At 35.2% G+C, this 19,727-nt stretch overlaps 2 protein-coding genes across 6 annotated transcripts; one reads left to right on the forward strand and one right to left on the reverse strand.

Moving 5' to 3' along the window:
• Positions 1-38: 38 nt before the first annotated feature.
• On the forward strand, positions 39-5,677 carry LOC139960187 (ATP synthase mitochondrial F1 complex assembly factor 2-like). Of its 4 annotated transcripts, none has more exons than XM_071958362.1 (7): positions 39-176; positions 864-1,070; positions 2,144-2,334; positions 3,072-3,169; positions 3,497-3,690; positions 4,405-4,520; positions 5,385-5,677. In XM_071958362.1, the coding sequence occupies exons 2-7, from the start codon at positions 965-967 to the stop codon at positions 5,517-5,519; spliced, it is 840 nt and encodes a 279-aa protein (XP_071814463.1). In that variant the 5' UTR covers positions 39-176; positions 864-964; the 3' UTR covers positions 5,520-5,677. The 4 variants fall into 4 exon arrangements, with proteins under 4 accessions (XP_071814463.1, XP_071814464.1, XP_071814465.1 ...); XM_071958363.1 differs by having other exon boundaries at positions 47-188; XM_071958364.1 differs by having other exon boundaries at positions 68-204.
• Positions 5,678-6,157: 480 nt separating this feature from the next.
• On the reverse strand, positions 6,158-19,682 carry LOC139960401 (dynein regulatory complex subunit 3-like). Of its 2 annotated transcripts, none has more exons than XM_071958746.1 (12): positions 19,625-19,682; positions 18,651-18,827; positions 17,656-17,772; positions 16,960-17,126; positions 16,667-16,813; positions 15,723-15,842; positions 15,168-15,283; positions 14,157-14,328; positions 12,994-13,125; positions 11,967-12,037; positions 10,608-10,731; positions 6,158-7,440 (listed from the first exon to the last, which is right to left on the reverse strand). In XM_071958746.1, the coding sequence occupies exons 2-12, from the start codon at positions 18,808-18,810 to the stop codon at positions 7,195-7,197; spliced, it is 1,572 nt and encodes a 523-aa protein (XP_071814847.1). In that variant the 5' UTR covers positions 18,811-18,827; positions 19,625-19,682; the 3' UTR covers positions 6,158-7,194. The 2 variants fall into 2 exon arrangements, with proteins under 2 accessions (XP_071814847.1, XP_071814848.1); XM_071958747.1 differs by lacking the exon at positions 19,625-19,682 and adding an exon at positions 19,277-19,417.
• Between the last annotated feature and the right edge of the window lie 45 nt (positions 19,683-19,727).

Consider the following 19,727-nt stretch of genomic DNA (forward strand, 5'->3'; position numbering starts at 1 on the left):
TGTGGGCGGAGCCTACAGTAACAATTGCGCAACATTGCACACAGGGATCGCATGTGAAAACCCAAAGTTCAGAAATTGGAGTGGTACTAGTGGTAGTGTGATCGTGTGAATGAACTTTCACGAAACTTATCGCCCAGTTTAGTGACGAGGACCTCATCTGTTTCATTACACAAAAGGTTGTCGAAAACGTAAATGATAGAAAAGGCACGTTTGATGAAGCTACATGGAACCTACGTTCAATCAGCGCTATGCCCTTTGATACGTTCGTTAGGCTTACATTATGACACATTAAACCTAGTAGTAGTAATAATAGGGTCTTTTTAAATTTAGGCAAAGCCTAGCCTATGTTGCACACAACAGAAGTATCCCAGTAGAGTCCAAGTCTGGTTCACTTGTATTTGATATGCACATGATAAAACTGTCACTGAGAAAAGGAAAAAAAAAGATGGTATGTTATTATCTCAATCTCCTAGCATAGACCAATAAGTAGGCTTACCTAATCACCCTATTCATTCAATGTAGCTTGCTGGTTAATTTTTCTCCTTTTAAGAAAAGGAATTTAAATTAAAACTGACATTTTCTTGGTGTTAGGAAGTCAACCAAAGTACCAACATCACAAGATCAATTTAGACACTTTGCTCTTGGCATTTTATCTCATATCTCATGGATACACATACAAATTTGATTCTTGCTTGCGTTGCAATAAGATTGAGGTTTAAATTTAATAGTGGAAATAAAACATGCAATATGGAACCATGCAAGATCTTTCTAGTTATTTACATAAATGTATGTTTGTCTATGAATTTGATCTTTACATCACTAAAAATCAAGTGCATTACAATCTTTGTATTCCTTTTCTACAGACTAGATGTTTGGAAGTGCAGTTGTCATTGTATTTACTGTAATTTAATTCCTGAAGTCATCCTGTCATATGCTGATTAATGAAGATTAAAATATAATCACGATGGTTTTCCAGAAATTGTTAATACCTAACTTTCGGACAGTGCTTTCAAGACATGGAAATCAAGTACAGCATCAAGTCCCCATTCAAATGAAAAGGTTCCTCAAAGGTATGGAAGTTTTCTAGATATTTCAGAGGTTGTATTTATTGTATCTCTCTGCTAGTTTTTATATATACCTGAAAATATTAAGAAGATATAATATATATATATATTTAAAATGAGGTATGACTGTTTATATCTGTAAATGTGTAATGTATGTATGTTAGCTTGATTTGAAGCCATTTTTGGTAAAACTTATCTTTGTGTATTGCTGATGTTATTGGCTCCTTATTTGTTGATCAGGCATAATATTCAATAATATAATTTTTAATATTAAATTTCTGATCATCCTCTTTTTGACGATATCAGAAATTGGTTTATACTTACAATGTCACAAATAAGAAAATCAACCTCAAGCAATCACCATTATCTGCTTCCAGAATGTTTTTGATGGGATTCTAAGTACATGTATGTAATGCATTTCTTTTATTGAAGTCAAGTTCAGACCTACAAGCTAAACCTTTAAAAAAAACTTATTTTTCAAAAATACTCCTTAAAGCCATTAAAAACCTTTATTTTTATTTTAAGTTTAAAAAAAATAAATTTAAGATTTAGTTTAGAGTAGAAATATTGTGTTCAGTCATGCTAACCATTGACCATTAAGGTTTTGTGGACAGCCAGGCATGATTCATGCAGTGATAAAAAACAGACTCACAAACAACAGTTAATGTAAGTCAGGTATTTTAAATAAGGGCCCAGATTATGTCAAAATGAGAATAGATGGTGAGTATGTTACAAATTAACTTAATTTTGGACCTTCAAAAACCTTTATTTTCATGTTTGTAGCCTTTAAAAACCTTTATTTCTTCATTTATAACCTTTAAAAAAAAACCTTTTTTTTGTTGGAGAGCTGCTGGGAGGTCTGCAAATTGAAGTTGTTTGATCAGTTGCCTGTTCGGGGTTAAGTTTTGGTAACAGTGTAGTACTGACCATTGCATTTTATAGATTTGTTTTGCTACAGCTTCTGGTAATACAAGAGTTTAACTTTGCACATGGATGTATTTCCATGGCCTAAAGTAATTGACGAAAATTAATTTTTCCCAACTCTTGCTTTATCAAAAGTTTCTTTCAATCCATTACAGATCCAAAGAAATTCTATAAGAATGTCAGCATATCTAAGGCTGATGGCTTGTTTGAAATAAACCTAGACAAGAACAAGCTGAAGACACCTTTTGGCACGCTTTTCAGGGTACCAACAGAACCTTTGGCAGTTGCTGTGGCAACCGAGTGGGACAGCCAAAAGGAGATGATCAAGAAACATTCAATGTACTTGGTAAGATTTTGATTGGTGATGTATTATTACCTGAATGTAATTCAGGATTAGCTCAAAGGGATTTGTCAGATTAATCATGAGTTGGGTTTTGGTGGACAATGAACTCAAGGTGTATTAATCAAAGATTTAAGCAGCCTGTTGGAACAATTCTCTAATGCTAATACTGTACTGTATACTGTGCTCCCCTACCATGCATTGCAGCACTTGTACTGGCAGTATGAACAGTTCCCAACTGTATGCTATAGAAACGATATATTCACGCTGTCATCGTAAGTGCTTTGAAGCATGGACTGAAAGTACTGTTTAGATAAAAAAAATTGTTCCAACTAAGTAGACCTAAGGTGTTTATTTTAACCTTTGAATTATGTGTCCTTATGATGTCTTTTTGATGAGATCTGAGATAGTTTGATATCATACCTTATTGCATTTTTACAACTGGGCAAATAGTTTTCTTAAATTCACCTGGTGACCACATTCATCAGCTTTTTCATTGACCTATGAATCTTACATAGAAGTAAGTCTTTATTCTATAACAATAACACACAAAATGTCAATAAATAAGCAAATACTGATAACATTATGATACGTTGCCCTCATGCTTAAAACTTGTATAGTAACCTTCTTATTATCAGACCAATGTGTAGTAATTACAGACAGACCATTGTTTGTAATACTCTGTTGTTTTTTACTGTTTTCAGAGCAGCTTTTGAACAAGTATTTTCTATTCCTTATTATAGACCAGTTTATGTAATACTGCCATAGACAACCCAACAGAAAGAAGCAAGGAGACAGTTATTCAGTCTGTCTTACGGTTTCTGGAGACAGATACATTATGGTAAGTTACAGAGCATAATGTCTCCTTGAACGTAATAGGCACTCATTTACATAAGTAGCCGTTTTTCTCACCTTCCTGTTTAAATATTTCAGGACTCTGATTTTTAAATATGTAGTTGTAAACGTTTAAAGTCCTCACCTTCTCCTGAGTCTGAGATGTTAGTAAAACTTCAGTGAGAATCATTAAAAGGTCACCAAGGGTTTGTTTTCTTTGATATTCCCATTTTACCTCCATTTTGACCCTATATTTATAAGACTGGAATAATTCATCAATGAATCTCAACAGTAACCTGTCTTTGACAATATATTTTTTATTCGACACCATCAGCTTTAGGTTGGATGAACCACCAGAGCTTGCAGAGTTACAAACCAACCATTGGGATCCTGTTATTCAATGGTTCAATGACAGATACTCAGCTGATATCAAACCAACCACAGGTATCATATCTCCTACTATAGCAGAGGAAACACTAGAGAACCTAAAAGGTCATTTGAGGTCACACAACGAATGGGCTCTTGTAGGTAATGACTTCTACAGACTAGAGATGTCTTCAGCTATGCAAGTAAAATTTGTCATAGTAGCTTACCAGGCACCTTATAGTTTATAAATTAGAAAGTTTTACACTTGGTCAAGTTTTTAGTGCTGCATGTGAATGGATGTCAAGGTTCTCATATCTCCCAATGGTTTTGCCGAGCTGTTTTGTTATATTGTGCTTCAGTAGCATCTGTCATTAAAGTTAGGGTTGTTTCATTTGAGAATGTTATATTTTACACCCCTCACATTGCCTACTTACTTCAAAGTAGCTCCTTGCACTTAAAGAAAAGCATTTTAACATTTTATATGCTCATGTTCAAAGTGATATTGTAGATTGGCGTAACTAAAAAATCGCCATTAACTCTAGTGTTAAACTTATGTATGCCTTTATCAGGTTTATGTGATAAGTTGACAATATACAGTGTATTACAGCCAATGTCTTCTATGATGAACGAGCTACGTTTTGTAATAATAACAAACACATCTGATGTGTTGATCTCTCTACCAGTCAGTCGCCATTATTTTAGCTTGCTCCAAAATCAAGGAGCTGTATGATCTTTCAAAAACTTGTATCTTAGAAAAACTGATGTGATGCCCAGCTAACCAACAAACCTTATAAAACTGCATACTGTAGGATAATAGTACTGAACAAAAATAAACTGACCTATTAACAGATTGCTGAATTTTTTTTTACTCAACAGGAATTGAGAGTGCTGTACATTCACTGAAGTCACTCATACTTGCCTTTGCTCTAATAGACAGGAGAGTGGATCCTGAAACTGCTTTGAAGTTGTCCTGGCTTGAACTGGAATTTCAGGTACAGACTAGTGTATTCTTAGACCTAGGAGTAGCTTAGTGCTTTTAGACCAAATGACTTCAGAAGATGTGTGGCAGAATTTGCCTTCTATGACTAGGCATACTATAGTGATTTTAAGAGCTGGAAATAAAGTTTTTGAACATTCCTTCAACTGAAGAATTTTACAAAGTACAATAAATAGTTTTGGAAGACAATATCTCATATTGTTTTTGTGTCTTGAGCACCCTTTCCTTGAGAGAACTTCATTGGCTACCAATTTCCTATAGAATCATCTACAAAGTTCTGCTCAATGTTTTCAAATCACTGAACAATATGGCTCCAATTTACAACTCTGAGTTACTAGAGCTTTACTCACCATCACGGAAACTTTGTTCCAGCAACATGTTTCTCCTTCAGGAACAGAGATCCAGACACTCATGGGTGATAGGTCTTTGGAATGCACTACCACTTAAACTGAATTCGTGTACCAGCATTTTGACTTTCAAAGAACTCCTTAAAACTCATCTCACGCGTGAAGCTTTCAGTAATTTAGATTTAATTTAAGTTTTTCTGTTCTTTTACCATACCTTTTGTTTTCTCTATTTTATTATTAGTTAAGTGTGATTTAAAAATATCTTTGGACTTTAAAATTTTCAAGCCAGGATCTGCTTCATCTGATATTTGTTTTTACATCCAATAGTTGATGTAGCCTGTGGAAAGGTTCCAATGAGAAAGCAAAACATTACCTCAGGAAAGGATCTACTGTGTCTTTATATGCAGTGCAGCAATCATCATTGAACCTGTTGAGTTTACCATGGAGATATTCCGTGCACTGCCAAGCGATGTTTCTGTAAACTAACAGAACATTTTAATTTTCTGTTTCAGGTCGCTAAATGGGGTCGTGTCGAATGGAGTCACGATGTGGAGTTTGCAGACCTCAAAGCCAGGGTTTCAGCAGCAGGGCTCTTTATTCACATGGTCTTAGAAAAGACAGAAACTATTCAGAAAATGACATCCTGAGCTTTTCCTTTGTGATGTCATAATAGAAACTGATATTCAGTTCTGTTTGGAAATCGAAGACCTTTTTGATGGAACTCACACAGAGAACATTATTCTGAGGCTAGCACACACAACACTGAAAAGTAACATGTATAGCCATGAGGTTAATATTCATTCTCTTGAAATTGTTCTGCTCATGGTATGTACATAAAAATCATTTATACTGACATCATTCCCATGATGTTGTGGAAAGAATTGTACACAATAATGAGAAATGCAAGATGAAATTTACTTGCTGCTGGACTTATTTTGTAATGTTTAGTGTGCTTTATACAGTTTGTTATGATGTCTTGTGGTAATACAAATTGCAATCACAAATAATCTTACAATGTTTTTTTCTGGAATTTCTGATCTATATTAAAATTCAGCCAATTATGTGAGGACTTCTTTAACCCCCTCCACACCTTTCCTCTCCCCTCATTTTCCAAGATTCCATGTTTGAAGATATCCTAATAGCCTGAGTTCACATATTGAGTAATATAGCAGTAGGGAAGTACTCCGCATGGTTGTTAACATTTTGAAGTAATTAAGTAAACAAAAGACGACAAACTCAGAGGAATAAAGAATGTAACATGTTTAATCCAAAAGTCAATTAATATGGTTCTCCATAAAACTAAAAATAAAAAATCAAGGCTTCTTCAAGTGGTTAAACAAGATATGTTTGACCCTTTCAATAAATATTCATTTTCCTTCTAACTTTAGAAAATTATTTGCATATTTAGAGTTATTGTATTTACAAGCTATGCTGCAAATTCTGCCAGTAAGACCTGTGTAACATGCAAAAGCAATGGACGGGATAAACGGTGAAAGCCCTGCAAACATAGTCAAGGTGAACGTTGTGTAATGAATACAGGTAGTTATACCAGAGGATCCTAATGTTGGTCACTATTAGTAAATATTGTCAGACAAGTAACTGCTAAAGTGTTCTAGCAGTACTGGTCAATGATAAAACCTCTATTACATGTCAGTGAACAAACACTCATAAGAACATGCTGTTACCAACCCTTACTTAACCTGCTGTGTAGTAGGCTCTAAAATTTAGAGAATAATGGGTAAAATGGGTTTTAAACCCATGGGTGTCACATGAGGATGGAGCTTGTTGAAGGAGAGACCAGTATACACGTGTAAACATCTGTTACACAATCCATTAAGCTTGTATTGAAAATGAGACTAGGCATGGGCTGTCATGCACAAATTACATTATAATATAGCTGGAATAATTGTAATGGCATAGAACTCTCAGCTAGCTTGAAGGGATTTCGAAGTATGCGGGTCTGGTTTAAACTTACTCAGACTTTAAACCCCACCCAACATTACAATTTCTACTTGAATCGAGGGGTGGGGGGGGGGGGTGGCAGAGTTTTAAGTTTTATTTGGGGGAGGGGGACATTTCACCAATCAGAATCCCATAGACTAGTATTCCCATTCTTGTGACTTCCATCCTCCCAATCTCCCCTCCTCTCAATCTTACCTCCTTTGAACCTAGAATTATTACTACACATCAGGCAGTATGGAGGCTGTAATTAACTTTCAAAGAGAAGATTTCTGAAACAACACTTCCAGTTGACACAGGAGTAACAAGTGTTATACAACAATGACATAGTTAAATCCTTTTGGTGTGTTTGGTTACCGTATCTCATTGCAAACCGGGCAGTTCAAGAGACCTAATTTCCTCTTTCAAGTTATCAATATAGTTATTTATTTCCTTGACTCGATCTCTGTTTCTGAGAACCTCCTCCTCTTGGTGAATGGTCTCCATCAGCGATGCCATCCATCCGTTGGCTCTCTGGATGATGTCATCCTCTCTGTTATCTATCTTTAGGAGATGGACGTCGTGAGAGGCATTCACCGCACTGGTGATTGTGTCTTTATCCACGAGGAGCTGAAAAAGAAACAACAGAAACAATAACATTTATGCACAGGTGATTGTGTCTTTATCCACGAGTAGCTGATACAGAAACAGAAGAAACAATAACATTTATACACTGGTGATTATGTCTTTATCCACGAGGAGCTGATGAAGAAAATGGCAAGAACAATAACATTTATCCACAGGTGATTGTGTCTTTATCCACGAGGAGCTGATAGAGAAACAACAGAAACAATAACATTTATTCACTGGTGATGGTAACTTTATCCATGAGAAGCTGATAGCGAAACAGCAAAAACAATACCCTTAACTAACACGAATATATTCGATAAGTATTCGATAAGTATTCAAAGATTTCCTTAGTATTCAGAAAATCTACCATATAACACACAGTACAAAATATGTATTCGAATACTAATACGAATAACAATAAGCCTTCGTCAGAGCCGAATTATTTAAATGAGTTAAGTATTCGAATACCTGTTAGGTATTCGAATAGGTATTCGAATAGCTCTTCGAATAGCTATTCGAATAGGTATTCGAGTAGCTTTTGGAATAGCTATTTGAATACGTAGCTCATTTACATATAAGTATTCGCTCATTTAGATAATTCGGCTCTGACAAATACTTATAGTTATTCGAATACTTATTCGCTAGTATTCGAATACTTATTCGCTAGTATTCGAATACTTGTATGCTAATTAGTTATGTTATGAAGGCTTAACAGGTTTCTGAATACTTACTTGAATACTTATTGAATACTTGTATGCTAATTAGTTCCAAGTAAGGAGAGTTAGGAATTTGGCCCGCTTGTTGTCCTAGCTTCTTGATTAAATCTGCTATTAAAAGTTGAATAACATTCACAAGGAATAAATATCTATTTGAAATGGAGTATTAAGCACAGAATACTAAAACAGTAGGTCTTATGAATATGATCGATGAAATTTTGGAAACGCTTCAGCTTTTAAATCCTCCGCGGTATATTTCAATTATTTTTGCGCTGTTCAAAGTGTAAGGGTGTTAGCCACTGAAAATAAATGTTTGTTCTTGATCAGAGAACTCTGGGTTTGGTGGGAAGACCAAACACAGAGCAGATACATCAAAACTGGAAAACTCAACTGGATTGGATCAAAAGAAATTATAATTATGAATAACAAACAATATTCAGCTGATCTGGGCCCAGTCAAAGAATTAAATAAAATAACTTACAGTCGTGAGGTCACACCCAAATGTTAAAGTAAATACACTTAATTTAAAAGTCTGTTCTGGTGAGTTGGCCTGCTGGTGATATCAAGTATTCTACGACATCATATCTTCCACGACATATCAGATATTCCACAACATCAGAAATAGTTGAACACAATAAATGGTATTATGAATGTCCAATCCCAACAAAGTATTATCCTTCAATTTATAAGCAATGGTGTCGCAGGGTGTCCTTCAGTAAAATAATGTCAATATCCTCTGTAGTAAAATAATGTCCTTTATAAGAAATGGTATCGCGGAATATACTTTATTGTAAAATAATATCCTTTATAATAAACTAGTGTCACAGACTGTCAGTTGAATATCACAACTTCCATAAAATGATAAGGACTACAGTAACTTGAACTATGTAAATTAAGGTTTAAAACAAACTATCCAGCCATTAAAACTATCTTTCTCTTCTTTTGCAACTGCCTTGCTCAGATACTTATAGCCAACTGCCTAACTCCTTATACCCCTCACAAAACTCCCTTTGTTACACAGACCCCATTTCCTGTGAGAGCTTATTTCCAGGAATAACAAGATAGTTGCCTAGCAACTTAGAAGAGGTAGAAGTGAAGAGGTTTTAATCCACAAGACAACATACAAATATACTGTACAAATGTATAGCCCCTCTGTTCAGTGAGCACTGCACAATGCACCTAATAAACAAGTAAAACTATAGTACAAAACAAAACTTTATGTAAGGGCTGACCATCTTACAAAAGGAAATAAGTATTCGAATAGGCATTCAATGAAATAGGTGTTTGAATACTTATTGGAACAGCTAAATTTAGCATTCTCTAAGCATTTGAAGGAAAGAAGTATTCGAATACCTATTGGAATAGTTATTTTAAGTATTCTATTAGTTATTCTAAAGTCTGAATGCTTAAATTTTTGAAATACCAACTATATAGCTATTCCAATACTTAGCGAATACTTAATAGTTATTCGTGTTGGGTAAGGGTAACATTTATGCACAGGTGATTGTGTCTTTATCCACGAGGAGCTAATAAGGAAACGGCAAAAACATAACATTTATGCACAGGTGATTGTGTCTTTATACACGAGGAGCTGATAAAGAAACAGCAAAAACAATAACATTTATACACTGGTGTTTGTGTCTTTATCCACGAGGAGCTAATAAGGAAACGGCAAAAACATAACATTTATGCACTGGTGATTGTTCCTTTATGCACAAGGAGCTGATAGAGAAACAGCAAAAACAATAATATTTAGTCACTGGTGATTATGTCTTTATCCACGAGGAGCTGATAACGAAACAGCAAAAACAATAACATTTATGCACTGGTGATTGTGTCTTTATCCACTAGGAGCTGATAAAGAAAACAGCAAAAACAATAACATTTATAAACTGGTGATTGTGTCTTTATCCACAAGAAGCTGATTAAGAAACATCAGAAACAACATCATTTAGGCACTGGTATCCACGAGGAGCTGATAGAGAAACAGCAAAAACAATAACATTTCTAGGCTTAGAAATGTGTGAATAATATCACACTTTGGAGTAACAGATGAAGTAATCATGCCTGTTGATTTTGCTTATTGTTATGAAATGACCACTGAACTTCATAGAAAACAATAGGCTTCTCGTACTGAGTTATAGTGTTTACAACCCAGTGTCACACAAGCAAACCCCATCACCATCTCATAGATTTCATCTGCCTCTGTTACGGAATCAAAATTTCTTACCAATGATAATTTGTTACAGAAATAAAGATTTCAATAAAACCTAAAGGTTGAGAGACATCTGCATCCTAGCTTTACAACAGGATGGAACCAAACAGATTTAAAACAGAAACAAACAGGTTCCATAGACTCCATTTTCCTCCGATGCTACCCTGACTACGTCACTACCTCTCACTGCACCAAAAAGCTTTTATTTTGCTTGTAAAAGGAAACAGGTGGCTCACCATTTTGAGTTCCTCGCTGAGTTCGTCATCGAGTTCATTCTTGACGTATTTCTCCAGGGTCAGGATAGCAATCTCTAACACCTTCTCGTGATGAATATTCTCTAAATCTCTTACCTGCGATATCGTAGAACATTTTGCATTAAGGAATTTTATTTTATTTTTTTATCTAGGTCTTGGTAAGTTATTGGATAGGATAGGAGTATTGGATTAGCACCCACAGAGGTCCTTAGGCATAATTTGCTCTCCCTCCCCAGGCCTCCCTCTACATTAAGTTTATGCATGCACAAACAGAAAGATATAGCGTTGGCACGCAATTACCTGGAAGTTTTCCCAGGCCCCTTCACCTTAAGGGGACCTGGTTATTTGCCAAGTCTTCCTGTTTTATGATCCCGCAAAGGGTAGGAGGTACAGATAGGAGGACAAGGAATGGCAAACTAATTACCATCATAATAACTTGGAGTCAAATCTTGCATGATCAAGATTTTTTTCTACATTGGATGCTACAAGGTGTTGATCAGAAGTAGTAGATTCTGCTCGCCATTCCTTCATCGGATCCTGTAAAACCTACACCGCTTGTTTAATATTTGTTTGCAAACTGTCTATGTAATGTGATTTCAATGTTTTACTCTTATCAAACAATCTTTAGGTCTCCCAAGTTAGAAGCAGACATACAACTATGCTCACAATAAATAACCTTGTACCTGGGGATATTCATTATAACGGGTAGAGAAACTTTCGTCTTCAAGGCAAATAATATCAGTACTAGTAAAAGTTCTTGATACCCTGCTTCAAGCCATTTAGCAGTTCATACTCTATAAACTCATGCAGATATTGACCGGCAAAATAGTAAAAGTGCAAAGTATCTACCCAAAAACATAGTTATATGCACCCAGAGAACAATCAAACTTCAGTAATTTGCCAGCTTATAGGCCATCAGCATACCCCCCCCCCCCCCCCCAAATATGCAACTAATAATAATTGCAATTCATGCTCAAAGACTTAGTTTACTAGCCAAGGGCACAATATATATTTACTAAAATTTCTCAAAGGGGCGAGTGCACCCCTCCTCTCAACAACATATCATCTTAGCCCCCCTTACCCAGTACAAGAATGGTGGTTGCACCCCTGCTACTGACACATTCAAAGCACTCTCCTTCTCTGAGAGATGTGATGGTCTAATGTGATAATTCCTATAACCCTCTAATTCAATGGCAACTGCTATATTATACTGGCAAACATTGCAAGAACAAACAGAAAGATACATTCATATATACAGCATTCTAATGTACATTCACAGAATAGTAAAAATGAAGAATCAAAGCCAGAGAGAATCTGCAACCTAGTTTCAAAAAAGGATATAGTCCTTGGACAAACTCGACAAAATTTGAGACCATATCAGCCAGACTTCTCTCAAAATCTTTAATGGTGTCCTATGAGGAAAAAAGAAGATGGTTTTCATGTTGTTTATATTTTCAGATACAGAATTATCTTTGAGATATAGTCAGAGAGGAGCATACATGCACACAAATGATGAAAGATGATATATATAAAGAAAAATAGATGAAACGTTCTTTAATTTCATTATAATCATAAACGTAATCAAATTCTAAAACTGCAGGTCCCTTTATCAGTGAGAGTTTTAGCTATTATTTAGTCCAAACTTTCAACATAATTTGCTTATTAAATATGATATAATATAAACAAAAAGTTACAACATGTGGCCCGAAATTAAGAGTAGGCCTACAATAACTCAAATCAAAGATATGAGAGTGATTCAATTTGCTAGCATGAAAAGATAATATTTGCTAATGAAAAACTTTTTCCGCTTGGTTAAAGTTGAGCAATTAAAGGAAAGTACAATATTATCAACATCTATTATTGGTTCCAAAGTTTTGAAATTTGAACTGTTAAGTTCATGCTGTGTTGCAGATGATTATTGCTAATTTTAAAAGCTATTTAGATTGAGAAGAAACAGCTGCATCAACAACAACAATTATTATTACAACAACAACCCAAATCAACATAAAATAGCTCAGATGATTCAGACAATTGACCAACTAAGCCAACACTTTCACTAAAAATCAATGAAAGGAAGGAAGGAAGGAAAAAAAACACCATCTTAAAACAAACTTTTCATCTACAACAAAAAATCCTGTGTGGGCATTAAAATGATAATCTGCCTCTGAAGATCCTGCCAGGATTAAAATATCCCAGCCTTTTACTTATTTGTACTTTTTCATATTTATTTATAACTCATGCCAGTGTTCATATCCTCTGAGTAAGATATGAAATATTAACTTTGCTATTGAATTTGTAATTCATAATTGACAACATTGACTACTGTTTGAGATGAGTGTTATCCCTGACCACACACTGTGGATCTCACCTCCAGTTGGTCGACAAGTTGCAGTTCGTAGCCCATCAACGTATCCCACAGTTTACTGATATCGTCATCGTACTCTGCCAGCTTGGAGTCTAATACTTTAGCATCACTGATCACAGTCAGGTCTGACAGACACTATAAGAAAAAAACAATAAATAAAAACTTGTAACGATGTTATGTTTTAACGTCCATATATAACGATGGTTAATCGTATCTTATGGATGTAATACAAGGTATGTTTTTAATATAAATTAAGCACACTTTGTAACAGAGAACAAGAAGCATCTAATATCCTGACAAGAACACCGTGTACCTGCTCAGAAGACTCAAATGATGAAGTGAGCAGTTTTTCTGACATTGTACCTCTATTGATTAATGTGTTAGACAATGCTAAGTATAATATTCTTTACATGTAGAATACCTTTAAAGGAGACGCTAACCCAACCATCAACTTTAGCTTCTACGACAGAGATCTTTGTGAAGAACAATTTCCCCAAAGCCGCTAAGCAAGAGATATCATAGTTTAAAAGTTGTGTTTGGGAGCTAGCATTTTGTAAATCTTTGATCCTATAGTACCACTAGGATCTGAAACGTTTTACTTGATTTTTCGTATCCATACTTCCATCGTAAAATGTTAAGTGTTTTTACTCAAACCAACGACATCGTAAGGTCATGATAAGAGCTTCAGACTTTAGATTCAGCATTTGCAAAACTCATCTCCCAACAAAAAAATAAGCATTGTAATTAATAAAGCAAACAAATGGAAAATGAATCACATGTGTCTCGATGATGTCATGTTTAGACTTGATCAAGTCTTCAGTCTTTTGTGTGAAGGATCACCAACTGGAATAAGATATTTCATAGCTGTTTAGGCGAGTTGTTCATGACATTTACCCCTATCGTATGGGTGAATAATGGTGGTTGGATCTCTGTCTCCTTTAGTGACCAGACGGCCAGGATTAAGTCTGCAACTATCTAAAAAATGTAACTAATTAAAACTGGTACCACTAGAAAGATCGCAACACTTCCAAGGAAAGCTTTATCATCAAATCAAGTGACAAATTCTTGCATAAAGTGAAAATCAACGAAACTATAGTTTAATAGTTTTGATTAATAGTTACTCTTTTAAGATATTGGTAACTAAATGACATTGCAGCAGATATTACCTTCTTTCTGTACTTGTTAAAGTCTTCAATCTTACTGGTCCCCATCTCCTTATTTTCAGTCTTGGCTTCCTCGATGCATGAATAAAACTCATTGACCTCTTTCTGCCTCTTCTCGTGCTCCTGTAATCCAAAGTTGAACACCTGTCGACAGATCCCAACCATCTTCTCTTTGTATGTGTGCATGAGTCAAGGATTAGGTTGATGTATATATACAAATATATATATATAAACGTATATGTATGTATATATATATTTATATATATATATATATATATATATATATATATATATACATATACTATAATATGTAACAAACCCGTATCGTTCTTGACATGAACAATTTTCCTATTGAAATCTTTATGAAAATTTTAAATGATAGACAACTTAATGAGTAGTTAATAAAATCATACTAATTTATGTTTGTTAATTAATAATAATAATACCATGATTTTTCACCCATAACAGCCTAAAACAGTTCATTTTTAAAAACCACTGATGAGCCTCAGTGATAGCTATTGTAAATTGAGAATTATGATGTTACAACCCACTAAAGTGCAAGGACTATTTCACTTCTCAAAAGTTTGGAATGCAAAAAAAACAATTCATTAAATTATTAAACAATGCTGATTTCAAATTTTAATGCTAGAGGTATATCGATGCTCATTTTACTTGCAGTTTTTTTATGATGAGATTCTTGTCAACATGCAACATGTAAAGCAAGCAATGTCTCTGGTTTATGTACATTCAGTTTTGATACTTCAGATTGACATCAGAGCAGACACACATTCATACATCATGCAAAGACTTAACATTCCACAAATACATAAATTTATATCTCACTGATCAAAAGTGGACACTGATTCTAAACTCTTTGCTTAAAATAGTATAGAATGAGAGATTTAACATGTGGAAACCAGTTGGCAAAAACTAATCATGAATGATAAACTATCGACTCTTGCATGCATGAAGAGAAGGTTTTTCTTGAATCTATTTTATCCAGCTATGAAAGGATATACAAGAAGCAGTTCATCGACTCCAGGTAAAGAGGCCAGCTTCTGGGCCTCTGGATCATCAGAGAAAAGGCTTTCAAAGAGATGAGGTCCATTGAGATTCTCAACATAGGCTGCCTGGAAATTAAGAAAGTGAAAAGAGTTGTCTGAGTTTATGTCATTGTACAACACAAGCTGCTCTAGTTTTGGTCAGAAGAACATATACATATAGATAAGAAGGGACATCTTGAATGACCCAAAAAACTTTTAGTTTTCTTCTGGAACAATGTTTCCATGAAAAGTTTGTTTTCATATCGTGCCTGCATTATTTCTAAAGCATTTTATGTCTTTTACTTTTCAGTAAAACAAAAATAAACTCTTAGGCCTTATAATACAGTGTCTGGAAAAATCAACTGTATCGCAGATTTTTTTTTTAAACGCAATCAGCCAATAATACATAAGCAAACTATGTAGAAATTTCAAACCTGCTAAAATATTTTCTTCAAAAGATAATTTTTTTTTTTCAAGTGAAAATTGATACATTACAAAGAACTGATATATTGGACAATTCACTTACTTTCTGTTTGTTGAATTCAGTTTCTCCAGCCTCCCGTTCCAGTCTTTTGTTTTCAGCACTTGATTCATCTGCTACGAGTTCCTCTATGGCATATCTGTACTGCTCCTTAGCTGCCATTTTCTGAAAAAGTTAACCAATTTAACTCTCTGTTAAGTTTATAGTCCATCTTCTTGTTTCAAAATTTCTTGAATTCATTTCGTGAAAGTCGTAGAATACTACAGGGAGAGACGCTGAATATACCAAATATTACCCCAAATAAGATTTCTTTCTAGCATTTTACCAAAAAGTTTGGAGTGGGCATAGACTGGACAGCAATCGATTTTATACTGATGTTTTATTGGGTTGCCACGTTTCTTTGGTCGAAAAGTGGGACTCTGCTCCCCTTCCTCCCCTACAAAGACAATTTTGGACTTTAAGGAGGGCTTCATGGCGTTTCCTGCCAAGCTTGTGAGGCTAAAATGTGGCCATCAATCACATCATATTTGTGAGTTGGAAACAATTGCATCATGCATCCGAAACGGCCACGTTTAGTGATGCATGTAACTTGCACTTTATTTAGCTTTTGTATCACAAAACCAGTCATATTTTTGAATGTCACAAAGAACTTTAGAAAATCAGGACAATTTAAGTTGCGGGTGGAATGGCATCAGGTTATTGCAAAATCTGACAATACTGATTAAAGTTGTGCCGTCACAGGCACTACTTGCACCACTGAACATTGTTCTGGTTTCTGCCTACCTCCCCCCTCCCCGCCCCACCCACTCAGATAATAAAAGGTTCCATTCCATTCTAGACTTTCATCATCCATTCACTTAATTAACAAGAGCATAGATCTGCAAAAGGCAATCTAAAATTTACAGTTCTTTTTTAAATCATTTATTTTGAAATAAACTTCATAAACGAGTGGACATAAAAATAAATTGATTAAAAATGCATTTACTCACTGTATTCTCGTCAATTAACCTGAAATCCAAGTAGACCAGAGACGCGACATGGGCAACGACAAACACTTTGTAGTTAGGATCTTCACAGAAAGGATTGCCAGATAAATTGATTGTCTGAAGATTCTTAAACTTCCTTAAATAAATTAACTGTGGAGGATCAAAGAAATAAAAATATTTTATCTTCTTTGATTGAAACTTTCCAGAAAAGGCAGATAGATAGATGAACGGAAAAATGGACCGACGGACGGATGGACAACAGTTAGCGAGAGAGATAGATAGATCATAGCACTTACATTTTCTAATGATGACAGGCTATTGTTGCCTATGGATAGAACATGAAGTCTGGTGAGTGTGTCCATGTTTTCAACGACGGAGATTCGGTTGTTGTATAGGGTCAGGTCTTCCAGCTTGGTAAGATTTTCCAAGTTTTCAATAACTTCAATATTATTAAAGGAAAGATCTGGAAAAGAAAAGCCAAAGCTAATTTTCAGGTTTAATTATATACTCTCCTAAAATTCCTCCTTGAGTTTGAATTCATATTCATGCATTATTTGTGACTTATTTTACAATTAAGTTACAAAACACCTGCAAATAGTATCAAAAGTTAAAGGTGGTGCTCATCTCCACGATCACATAGTACAGTCGGACTGCTATCACATACAAAGTCAAACCAGATTATTTAATTAAGATTTTACAAACAGAATGTGGTTCCTGTCTTGAACATATCTTGACCATCTTCACAGAGTATATGGGGAGGTTTGGACTATCTGGTTTACTGGCATGGACCCAATGCACCTCTGGGCTAGAGGTGCTGACAATGACACCAAGTTGATGTACCAAAGGCACCGATTTCCTCTGAGCCATGAGAGATGATAATTTTGTCTGAGGTGCCCAATTTGCCCTAGTGCCGCCTGTTGGATCACTGAACCAGTAGCAATTCAGGCCCCAGTCCGCCCCTGCACAGCACAGTGAGGTTGTGTTTTACATACCAAGCCAAACCAGATTCACCAGACTGTCCAGGCCCTCTATTTTTTCTATGATGTTATTATCCATCTGAAGCTTGGTCAGGCTTGTAAATTCCCAAAGATTGTCAACTTTCAATATGTCTGTAGAAGAGAATGGAATGGTGATCAGGAGCAAATTGAGACCACAGGTCTCAGAATGACGCTTAACAATGAATGCTGTAGTCACAGACTAAATCCCTTTTTATTTAAAGTGAAATTATATTAATACTTACGATGAACTGCCATACATAGTATTAAATGATATCATTGTCCAAGGTTGCTTAGTTTAATACAAATAAAATTCATACCTCACAATATTCAAATGATAATTCCATGACAAATAACATAAATGTTACTTTAAATCTAAGTGACCAGCAAGGAGAGGTTCTAGCTCAAACAGTAGGGTGTGGGTCCTCTCACACCCACCATGATGTTATCATAGATACAACCATTGGTAGTTATACTACTGTACATTCGAGGTTTCAAGGAACAAACTGTAGAAGCAGAAACTGGCTTGAATGTAAAGACCTTAGCAGATGATGATCAACTAGCAGCATCTAAGTGTTACATACTGTATGTAAACATAAATAAAATGAGAAGACACCTGACTTTTGTATGCTGCTTGTCTTTGTTCAACTTGTGCTTTCAAGGTCTCTCTTTTAATCATAATAACATATCTACAGTAGTACAACACTAGATAATTATGCTAGATACAAAGAGTATGTGGATCGCTGAGTATATATTATTGATACACTACAATCCGCATGTACAAGATGAAGAATGGCAGCATTTGGAATATTCCAAAGCCCAAACATAAATTACTTCGATTAGATCCAATAATTCAAATTTACAAAAACTGCATTCAATGCAGATGCTATGCTGAGAAATTTTTACAAATTCCCTTACCTCTTCAGGCAATATTGCTCTTTGAGTTAAGGAAATTAGCATTCAAATAAGCTAATAATCTTCTCTCAACTTACTTTTGAAATCTAATCTGAGAGCCCCTATGTCTGCAAACTCTGTCTCTTCCTCCTTGGCTATCCGTCCTGCCTCTTCTTTTGGACCTTGTTCATCTATTGCTTTCAGGAGCATTTCTTCATCAATAACTGATGGTGCTACTGTATCATATAAACGACTCATCTTGAATCAAGGAAAATCTGATTGAGGTAAACCATCAATAAGGTAGATAAAACATGAGCAAATGTTTCTAACATTATGAAGTTTGTGTCTTGACGCACCCACTGATGGCTATGTCATATACTTTCAGCTAGCCTGAAAAATGTTAGTAATTTAGCTGTTTTCACCTGCTATTGTTTACTCTTGTAATTCATTGACACTGGCGTGACTCCTAATGTCCCCTGATGATCATTGGTTCAATGAACTCTTGTTTCCTGATGATCGGTTGAGTAAACGTGAGTGCCATCCATACTTAACTGATGACTGGGTAAATAACTTTTTCTTTCTCATTATGCCTACACTAACGATAGGCTCAGACAGAGTCAGAATAACATCAGCACCACATTCAACGTGTGATTCTAGTTTCTACCTTTCTTTCTGCTGTGAAGGGTTTCTAGCCTATGCCTAGGCCCTACGTTAGGCTACTTACCAAGCCTATATTGTATCAAGGCAGCAACACATGGTACGTTTACCTATGTTGATTCGAAGTTGCCAAACTAAACGATAAATTACAATGAAATTTCACATTAATCAGTAAGTTCTTGGGCCAAGAACTAACGAAATTTGGCCCAGTAATATTGTTATGGCCTAGTTCTGCGAAACGAAGTAACTCAAAGCCATTCTTCGATGCACATTTCTGACCATTAAATCAGTTTAGACGCTATGAGAACAATGAGAATTCACTGAAAAGCAGACTACAACTACATAAGGAAAATCGTTAATTAATAAATCAAGACATTTGCTAAAATCAGAAGGTGAGTAAAAAGTATTCAATTACCTTCTGCAAAGTACTTAATTTCCTCGGGTTGTCAAGGCATTGAAAATGCATATTCATATCGCTATTTCGAGAAGATTACGTAATTATTATTATTGCCAGACAG

The sequence above is a fragment of the Apostichopus japonicus genome, chromosome 19, assembly GCF_037975245.1.
Source record: "Apostichopus japonicus isolate 1M-3 chromosome 19, ASM3797524v1, whole genome shotgun sequence".
Lineage (NCBI taxonomy): Eukaryota > Metazoa > Echinodermata > Holothuroidea > Aspidochirotida > Stichopodidae > Apostichopus > Apostichopus japonicus.